The sequence below is a fragment of the Polypterus senegalus genome, chromosome 14 (assembly GCF_016835505.1).
Source record: "Polypterus senegalus isolate Bchr_013 chromosome 14, ASM1683550v1, whole genome shotgun sequence".
NCBI classification, from domain to species: domain Eukaryota; kingdom Metazoa; phylum Chordata; class Cladistia; order Polypteriformes; family Polypteridae; genus Polypterus; species Polypterus senegalus.
Window position 1 is genome coordinate 55681696 of NC_053167.1, and position 10000 is coordinate 55691695.

The 10000-nt window shown below is 36.8% G+C and overlaps 1 protein-coding gene across 5 annotated transcripts in view; it reads left to right on the forward strand.

Annotated features, from left to right (window-relative positions):
* phf20b (PHD finger protein 20, b) overlaps nt 1-10000 on the forward strand; it is a 161199-nt gene that overhangs the window by 94698 nt on the left and 56501 nt on the right. For 4 of the 5 annotated variants that reach the window (XM_039735526.1, XM_039735527.1, XM_039735531.1 and 1 more), the window contains one exon: nt 3945-4046. The exons of the other annotated variant lie outside the window; for it this stretch is intronic. In XM_039735526.1, the coding sequence (XP_039591460.1) occupies nt 3945-4046 (102 nt within the window). The remainder of the gene's footprint in view (nt 1-3944; nt 4047-10000) is intronic. 5 annotated transcript variants of the gene reach the window in all.

Sequence of the window (10000 nt, forward strand, 5' to 3'; positions counted from 1 at the left end):
CTTTAGTTAGGGTTAAAAAAACTTGTTGCCACCTGAAACATATTAGTGTAATGTAGCTCTTATCCAATTGAAGACTCTTACCTATTTGCTTAGTTAAAATCAGATGGTTACCTTTTTTTTTTGGCCTGGCGGTATATATATGAGTCAAATTTGTGCATATGTATATGTGTGTGTGTTTGTGTATATATATATATATATATATATATATATATATATATATATATATATATATATATATACACACACAGTGCATTCGGAAAATATTCACAGCGCATCACTTTTTCCACATTTTGTTATGTTACAGCCTTATTCCAAAATGGATTAACAACAACACCCCATAATGACAACGTCAAAAAAGTTTACTTGAGGTTTTTGCAAATTTATTAAAAATAAAAAAAACTGACAAATCACATGTGCGTAAGTATTCACAGCCTTTGCTCAATACTTTGTCGATGCACCTTTGGCAGCAATTACAGCCTCAAGTCTTTTTGAATATGATGCCACAAGCTTGGCACTCCTATCCTTGGCCAGAGTTTCTGCCCATTCCTCTTGCAGCACCTCTCAAGCTCTATCAGGTTGGATGGGAAGCGCCAGTACAGCCATTTTAAGATCTCTCCAGAGATGTTCAATCTGATTCAAGTCTGAGCTCTGGCTGGGCCACTCAAGGAAATCTCACAGAGTTGTCTTGAAGCCACTCTTTGATATCTTGGCTGTGTGCTTAGGGTCGTTGGTCCTGCTGAAAGATGAACCGTCGTCCCAGTCTGAGGTCAAGAGTGCTCTGGAGCAGGTTTTCATCCAGGATGTCTCTCCACATTGCTGCAGTCATCTTTCCCTTTATCCTGACTAGTCTCCCAGTTCCTGCCAGCTGAAAAACATCCCCACAGCATGATGCTGCCACCACCATGTTTCACTGTAGGGATGGTATTGGCCTGGTGATGAGCGGTGCCTGGTTTCCACTAAACATGATGCCTGGCATTCACGCTCAAAGAGTTCAATCTTTTGTCTCATCAGACCAGAGAATTTTGTTTCTCATGGTCCGAGAGTCCTTCAGGTGCCTTTTGGCAAACCTCCAGGCTGGCTATGTACCTTTTACTAAGAAGTTGCTTCCGTCTGGCCACTCTGCCATACAGGCCTGATTGGTGGATTGCTGCAGAGATGTTTGTCCTTCTGTTAGGTTCTCCTTTCTCCACAGAGGACCTCTGGAGCTCTGACAGACTGACCATCGGGTTCTTGGTCACCTCCCTGACTAAGAGTCCTGGTAGGTGAGCCAACTTCTTCCACTTACTGATGATGGAGGCCACTGTGCTCATTGGGACCTTCAAAGCAGCAGAGACATTTTTCTGTAACCTTCCTCAGATTTGTGCTCGAGACAATCCTGTCCTCGAGGTCTACAGACAATTCTTCTGACTCTCAGGTTTTCATTTGTGCTCTGACATAAACTGTCAACTGTGGGACCTTATATAGACAGGTGTGTGCCTTTCCAAATCATGTCCAATCAACTGAATTTACCACAGGTGTACTCTAGTTATGCTACATCTCAAGGATGATCGGGGAAACAGGATGCACCTGAGCTCAATTTTGAGCTAAATGGCAAAGGCTGTGAATACTTATGTACATGTGCTTTCTCTTAATTTTTTTATTTTTAATAAATTTGCAAAAATCCTCAAGTAAACTTTTTCTTACGCTTGTCATTATGGGGTGTTGTGTGTAGAATTCTGAGGAAAAAATTACTTTAATCCATTTTGAATATATGTGTCTGTAATATAAAATGTGGAAAAAGTGATGCGCTGTGAATACTGTCCGGATGCACTGCATATATATGTGTGTGTCCTACTGATTATGCATTTCATTTCAAAAGAATACACTTCCTTGTAAAATTATTATGTTTTGCAGTGACCATCAAGAAAAGCCAATGCAGGAATGTTTTGCTCATGGATAATTGTGTATAGCATATTCAGTAAGCATCTCCAGTGAAGTGACTTGCTCATGGTGACAAATGTCAAGTAGCATTGTTGGATGTCCTAGGCCCGAAGCCTACTACACCACATTGCCTGCCTGCTGCCAATAATATTATCCCTTGGTTTTTAAAAAATCAAGGGCTTATATTGTATACAGAAAAGCACTTTATTAGTTACATAGTAATTCTGATGCAGCTGATTAACCAACATCACTATAACTGATGCACATTGTCTTGCAAAATTTCTTTAGTGAAGCTGGATGAAAACACTAGTTTATTATAATAAGGATAGTCTGGCACAAAGAGTTAAAAATCAAGTAATATCATGCTGACATTTCAGTAGTAATAGTTCAGTTAGCTACACAATTCACATACTGTTTGGTCGACAGTCCGGTCTCCAGTTCAAAGGTAACCATGTGTGATCGGGCTTCCTGTTTGTGGACTACTTTTTATTTTTTCTGGAGGCATTGATTTAACAATATTTAAGGAAAAAAATAATATCCATTTTGTTCATTTTGAGTATACAGGTAAAATTCCGTTAACAAATATCTTTACAACGAAATTTTCATTACAACAAAGTATTTTTATGGTCCCGACAGTTTCCCCCAAATCTCGTTACTATGAAGTACATTCAGCAGATACTTTCATTGTAAACGAAGTGGCCAAAAGACCTTGAAATGCCTGAATGAATCCTCTGCAGAGCAGCTAGTTCTGTGGCCGCAGCTCAGTTGTGCACGATGGTCCCCAAACAGAAACATTGTAATTTTTTTTTTTTTTTCATTTCTTCGAACATTCCTCGTACTGTTTGTTTTTTTTTGTTTTCGGTGGTTTTCAGTGTTACCTTTTACTTATTGCTTGTCAACATTTAAAAAACTTCTGCTGGAATTTAACTCATTATCACCGTCCTATAGAAATGGCAGACACGAAAAAATAACAGTTCATATTAGAAAATAACTTTACATTTTTGCAGCTCTCGATTTGTGGGGGGAAAAAAAAAAGTTGCCAGTGAATTTGGAATTTCGCCATCGACGCTGTCAACTTTCTTGAAAGAGTGAGCGAAAAAAAATAAATCTCGGGTTGCAAACGTATGTGACGCTGAAAAAGCACTTTTTATGTGGTTCAGAGATGCTGCGTGCTGGCAACATTCCTATTAATGCGGCACTCATTCAAGAAAATGTGAGGTTTGTAAACTCTCTTGGGACCTCCCCTAACTGGACGACATGCAGAAGAGCGTCGCGAAATCTGATGATCGCATCAATGGAAGACTGTTTATCTGTTGCTGGTGCAACAGCTGGCTCAAAGATATTCTGCGTCTCTCAGCTGTGCTGCGTCTCTCCGCCAAAGCAAACAGAAAAGATATCAATGGGTGATGCAGCCTGACTGCTGTGTCTGTGTATAGCATAGTGGCAGATCACGCTACAACAAATAAGTGTGCCGTTCCTGTTTCAAGCTGAATAAAGTTGGTTTTCCTAAAGTACTGAGACTCAGCCTCGTGTTTTGGGATGCAAGACATGGACTTATAGCGCGACCCTGATCTTTTATGATTTGCTTCTGTGTCACTTCGCTGCAGTGCTATGAGCCTGTTTTTGCCCTGCCCCAGCAACGGACAAACAATCTTCCACAGACACTGCAAGCGTGCTTCGGGAAAGTGTATTGAAAAATTCTCCTCAGCATAACTTGTAGGCAGGAGGAGATTAAAATTAACACACAAGGAGCTATTGAAATGATTGCACACGCCTGGGCGCAAGTTAAAGAAAGCACTATAGTAACAAATACAGAATCTCATTACAGCAAAATTTTCGTTATAACGAAATATTTTTTAGGTCCCTGGGATTTCGTTGTAATGGAATTTTTCCTGTATAACTGAATGAATTGACATATGGAATATGTAGCTCAAGTAACATATTTTTTAATAGATTACTTATAAACTTATATTGTATACTGCTTATTTATGCTACTTATTTTTTTTTCCTTTACCATTTTGAAGAGTCAACAGGAAACCAACATGGGATTCTTGAACTAAGAAAAAGAAAAATAACCTGGCGGACAAGTGTGTCATCAAAAAGGCTCAAATTTGAAGCTAGGACAGGTATATATTTTAGCATGTGACAGGCTCCTGAATTCTGGTTTCTGTTTCTAAATTTTAGTAGATGTCTGGTAGGTAATTCTACAAGACATTACAGTACTACTTGTTAAGAGCTTTTTGTTTTTAACGTTTGTTTCACTTTATTTTTCCAATCAAGTTAAAAAGTGCTTTTTACATTCACGATTTTTAGAATCAATTGATTGACATTGAAATACATTTCTGACTATGTTATGATAAAGGTCATTCTTTAAAAATTGTATGTTAATTATATATATTGCAGTCTAGTCTTTTGAGATCAATGACTGCATTCATGCTATGGAATGAGCTGTTTTAACATGTGGTTTAGTTAAATTCAATGACTAGGTGTAACCATACATCATTATCTTAACATCTAGTAAAGTGCTTAAAGTGACCTATAATTTTCCTACAACCATTGCAACAGGGCTTGCAAAATAGCCAAAAATTAAAAATAAGTATATACTGTATATCTGAACATTGGAGCTACAAGTACATTTGTACTTTTCTTGCTATTTTTATATTTGCCTTATTGTTAAATATGCTTATTTCCTTACCGATCATTTGTAAAGCATGAAATGCTTATAACTCGTCCTCTGTAGCTTAAGAGGTGCAAGTGAAAACTTAAACAAATGCAGCACTTAAAACACAGGTCTCCAGTAGAACAGGATTCTCTGCGTGCACAAAGTAATCAAAGAGTTAATGGAGCCGAATTACTCTATGAGTAGTGCACATCAAGAAACCTAGACAAAAAATTTGTTTTGCTCCTAGAGGTGAGAAGATACAGATTGTCTTTTTTAGGTAAATTGGCACACTTTGAAGTCTGTAGATGCTACTTAATGTACTTAGTGTTGCATTATTTCATCCACATTATGAGTGTCTTTAAGAAATCTCATCTGAAGTCAGAAACTGACTTTCAAATGTAAAAGAATAGTTTATTGTTTTACTTCTCATTACTTGTGGCATCATGTTACTCCAGACATGCTGTGCAACATTGCTATTTTAGGGCCAGCAAAAAGTATTTTCCTTTCTCAGTAAATGGTATATTCCTGGTTTTCCATTTATTATAGCAGCAGCACTAAGACCACATTTTTAAAAGCTCTCTATTGTTTGTTAAAGTAATACTATCAAAATAAACATGCAAATTCATTTTTAGTGAATTTTTGTAAGTCGTGAATGACTTAGACTTTCAACGGTACTGAATACTTTTGCACGCCACAAAAATGAGTTAAAATACCATAATCTACTTGTATATCCATGAACACATTGTATACAACTTGCAAGACCTTCTGTTTTGCCTTTTTTTTATATAACTCTTATTAACTTTTTAGGTTATAGTTCTAATGTTAAACACAAATACATGTTTCTTTTTCATTCTTGACGAGAGCGTGGCATGATGAATGCACAGAGGGAAAATACACGCAACTGCTAAACCCCTTTGGGATAAATATATATATATATATAATATATATATATATATTATAATATAATATATATATATAATATGTAATATAATATATATATATATGTGTGTGTGTATATATGTGTGTGTGTATATATATATATATGTGTGTGTATATATATATATGTATGTATGTATGTATGTGTATATGTATATATGTATATGTACAGTGGAGGAAATAATTATTTGACCCCTCACTGATTTTGTAAGTTTGTCCAATGACAAAGAAATGAAAAGTCTCAGAACAGTATCATTTCAATGGTAGGTTTATTTCAACAGTGGCAGATTGCACATCAAAAGGAAAATCGAAAAAATAACTTTAAATAAAAGATAGAAATTGATTTGCATTTCATTGAGGGAAATAAGTTTTGAACCCTCTAACAAAAAAGACTTAATACTTAGTGGAAAACCCTTGTTTGCAAGCACAGAGGTCAAGCGTTTCTTGTAATTGATGACCAAGTTTATATTACATTTTAGGAGGAATGTTGGTCCACTCCTCTTTGCAGATCATCTCTAAATCCCTAAGGTTTCGAGGCTGTCTCTGTGCTACTCTGAGCTTGAGCTCCCTCCATAGGTTTTCTATTGGATTAAGGTCCGGAGACTGACTAGGCCACTCCATGACCTTAATGTGCTTCTTCTTGAGCCACTCCTTTGTTGCCTTTGCTGTATGTTTTGGGTCATTGTGCGTGCTGGAACACCCATCCACGACCCATTTTCAGTTTCCTGGCAGAGGGAAGGAGATTGTCGCTCAGGATTTCGATACATGGCTCCGTCCATTTTCCCGTTAATGCGATTAAGTTGTCCTGTGCCCTTAGCAGAAAAACACCCCCAAAGCAAAATGTTTCCACCCCATGCTTGGCGGGTGGGGACGGTGTTTTGGGGTCATAGGCAGCATTTTTCTTCCTCCAAACACAGCGAGTTGAGTTAATGCCAAAGAGCTCTATTTTGGTCTCATCAGACCACAGCACCTTCTCCCAGTCACTCTCTGAATCATTCAGGTGTTCATTGGCAAACTTCAGACGGGCCTGCACATGTGCCTTCTTGAGCAGGGGACCTTGCAGAGCCCTGCAGGATTTTAATCCATTGCGGTGTAATGTGTTTCCAATGGTTTTCTTGGTGACTGTGGTCCCTGCTAATTTGAGGTCATTAACTAACTCCTCCCGTGTAGTTCTAGGATTCTTTTTCACCTTTCTCAGAACCATTGACACCCCATGAGGTGAGATCTTGCGTGGAGCCCCAGAGCGAGGTCGATTGATGGTCATTTTGTGCTCCTTCCATTTTGAACAATCGCACCAACAGTTGTCACCTCTCTCTCCCAGCTTCTTGCTAATGGTTTTGTAGCCCCATTCCAGCCTTGTGCAGGTCTACAATTTTGTCTCTGACATCCTTGGACAGCTCTTTGGTCTTTCCCATGTTGTAGAGTGTGGAGTCTGCTTGATTGATTGATTCTGTGGACAGGTGTCTTTTATACAGGTGACTAGTTAAGACAGGTGTCCTTAATGAGGGTGACTAATTGAGTAGAAGTGTCTAACCACTCTGTGGGAGCCAGAACTCTTAATGGTTGGTAGGGGTTCAAAAACTTATTTCCCTCAATGAAATGCAAATCAATTTCTATCTTTTATTTAAAGTTATTTTTTCGATTTTCCTTTTGATGTGCAATCTGCCACTGTTGAAATAAACCTACCATTGAAATGATACTGTTCTGAGACTTTTCATTTCTTTGTCATTGGACAAACTTACAAAATCAGTGAGGGTCAAATAATTATTTCCTCCACTGTATATGTATATATGTATATGTATATGTATATGTATATATATATATATATATATATATATATATATATATGTATGTATGTATGTATGTATGTATGTATATATATATATGTGTGTATATATATATATATGTATGTATATATATATATATATATATATATATATATGTGTGTATATATATATATATATATATATGATATATATATATATATATATGATATATATATATATATATATATATATGTATATATATATGTGTATATATATATGTGTATATATATATATGTGTATATATATATATGTGTATATATATATATGTGTATATATATATAGTGTATATATATATATATATATGTATATATATATATATATATATATATATATAATGTGTATATATATACAGTGGTGTGAAAACTATTTGCCCCTTCCTGATTTCTTATTCTTTTGCATGTTTGTCACACAAAATGTTTCTGATCATCAAACACATTTAACCATTAGTCAAATATAACACAAGTAAACACAAAATGCAGTTTTAAATGATGGTTTTATTATTTAGGAGAAAAAAATCCAAACCTACATGGCCCTGTGTGAAAAAGTAATTGCCCCTGAACCTAATAACTGGTTGGGCCACCCTTAGCAGCAATAACTGCAATGCAAGCATGATATAACTTGCAATGAGTCTTTACAGCTCTGGAGGAATTTTGGCCCACTCATCTTTGCAGAATTGTTGTAATTCAGCTTTATTTGAGGGTTTTCTAGCATGAACCTTTTAAGGTCATGCCATAGCATCTCAATTGGATTCAGGTCAGGACTTTGACTAGGCCACTCCAAAGTCTTCATTTTGTTTTTCTTCAGCCATTCAGAGGTGGATTTGCTGGTGTGTTTTGGGTCATTGTCCTGTTGCAGCACCCAAGATCGCTTCAGCTTGAGTTGACGAACAGATGGCCGGACATTCTCCTTCAGGATTTTTGGTAGACAGTAGAATTCATGGTTCCCTCTATCACAGCAAGCCTTCCAGGTCCTGAAGCAGCAAAACAACCCCAGACCATCACACTACCACCACCATATTTTACTGTTGGTATGATGTTCTTTTCTGAAATGCTGTGTTCCTTTTACGCCAGATGTAACGGACATTTGCCTTCCAAAAGTTCAACTTTTGTCTCATCAGTCCACAAGGTATTTTCCCAAAAGTCTTGGCAATCATTGAGATGTTTCTTAGCAAAATTGAGACGAGCCCTAATGTTCTTTTGCTTAACAGTGGTTTGTGCCTTGGAAATCTGCCATGCAGGCCGTTTTTGCCCAGTCTCTTTCTTATGGTGGAGTCGTGAACACTGACCTTAATTGAGGCAAGTGAGGCCTGCAGTTCTTTAGACGCTGTCCTGGGGTCTTTGTGACCTCTCGGATGAGTCGCCTCTGCGCCTTGGGGTAATTTTGGTCGGCCGCCACTCCTGGGAAGGTTCACCACTGTTCCATGTTTTTGCCATTTGTGGATAATGGCTCTCACTGTGGTTCGCTGGAGTCCCAAAGCTTTAGAAATGGCTTTATAACCTTTACCAGACTGATAGATCTCAATTACTTCTGTTCTCATTTGTTCCTGAATTTCTTTGGATCTTGGCATGATGTCTAGCTTTTGAGGTGCTTTTGGTCTACTTCTCTGTGTCAGGCAGCTCCTATTTAAGTGATTTCTTGATTGAAACAGGTGTGGCAGTAATCAGGCCTGGGGTGGCTAATGGAAATTGAACTCAGGTGTGATACACCACAGTTAGGTTATTTTTTAACAAGGGGGCAATTACTTTTCACACAGGGCCATGTAGGTTTGGATTTTTTTCTCCCTAAATAATAAAAACCATCATTTAAAAACTGCATTTTGTGTTTACTTGTGTTATATTTGACTAATGGTTAAATGTGTTTGATGATCAGAAACATTTTGTGTGACAAACATGCAAAAGAATAAGAAATCAGGAAGGGGCAAATAGTTTTTCACACCACTGTATATATATATATATATATGTGTATATATATATATATATATATATATGTGTATATATATATATGTGTATATATATATATATATGTGTATATATATATATATATGTGTATATATATATATATATATGATAACTATATATATATATATATGTGTATATATATATATATATATATATTGTGTATTAACATATATATATGTGTATATATATATGTGTGTATATATATATATATATATATATGTGTGTGTGTGTGTGTGTATGTATGACACACAGGCGCGCACAGTCCGTGTGTGTGTCTTCTGGAGAAGTGCGCATGCGCTGGGCCACACAGCACATGTTCAGTCTCTTACTGTGCATTCCCTGTGCAGAGAGAGACAGACAGACACACACACGCACAGGCGAGAGACAGATAGACACACACACAGACACAGAAGCGTCGCGCTTAAGGGGCACAAGAGACACACACATAGACGCAGCAAGGCATCTTTCTTGCAATGTTAGCTTTTTAGTTGTTTATTAAATTACAGATTTTTCAAATGTTCATTTTCCACTGAGCTTAAAACCTCATTAAAAAAAGAGTTTTTGGCGAGCGGTCATATATATATAGCGCAGAAATTCTTGCAGTATTAGTTTTCTCTGTTGTTCAAGATTTTTCTTAGTGTTAGTCAATGTTTTTACATTTAGTTTTACTATTACGCTTGTGCTTTCTATGGTATAGT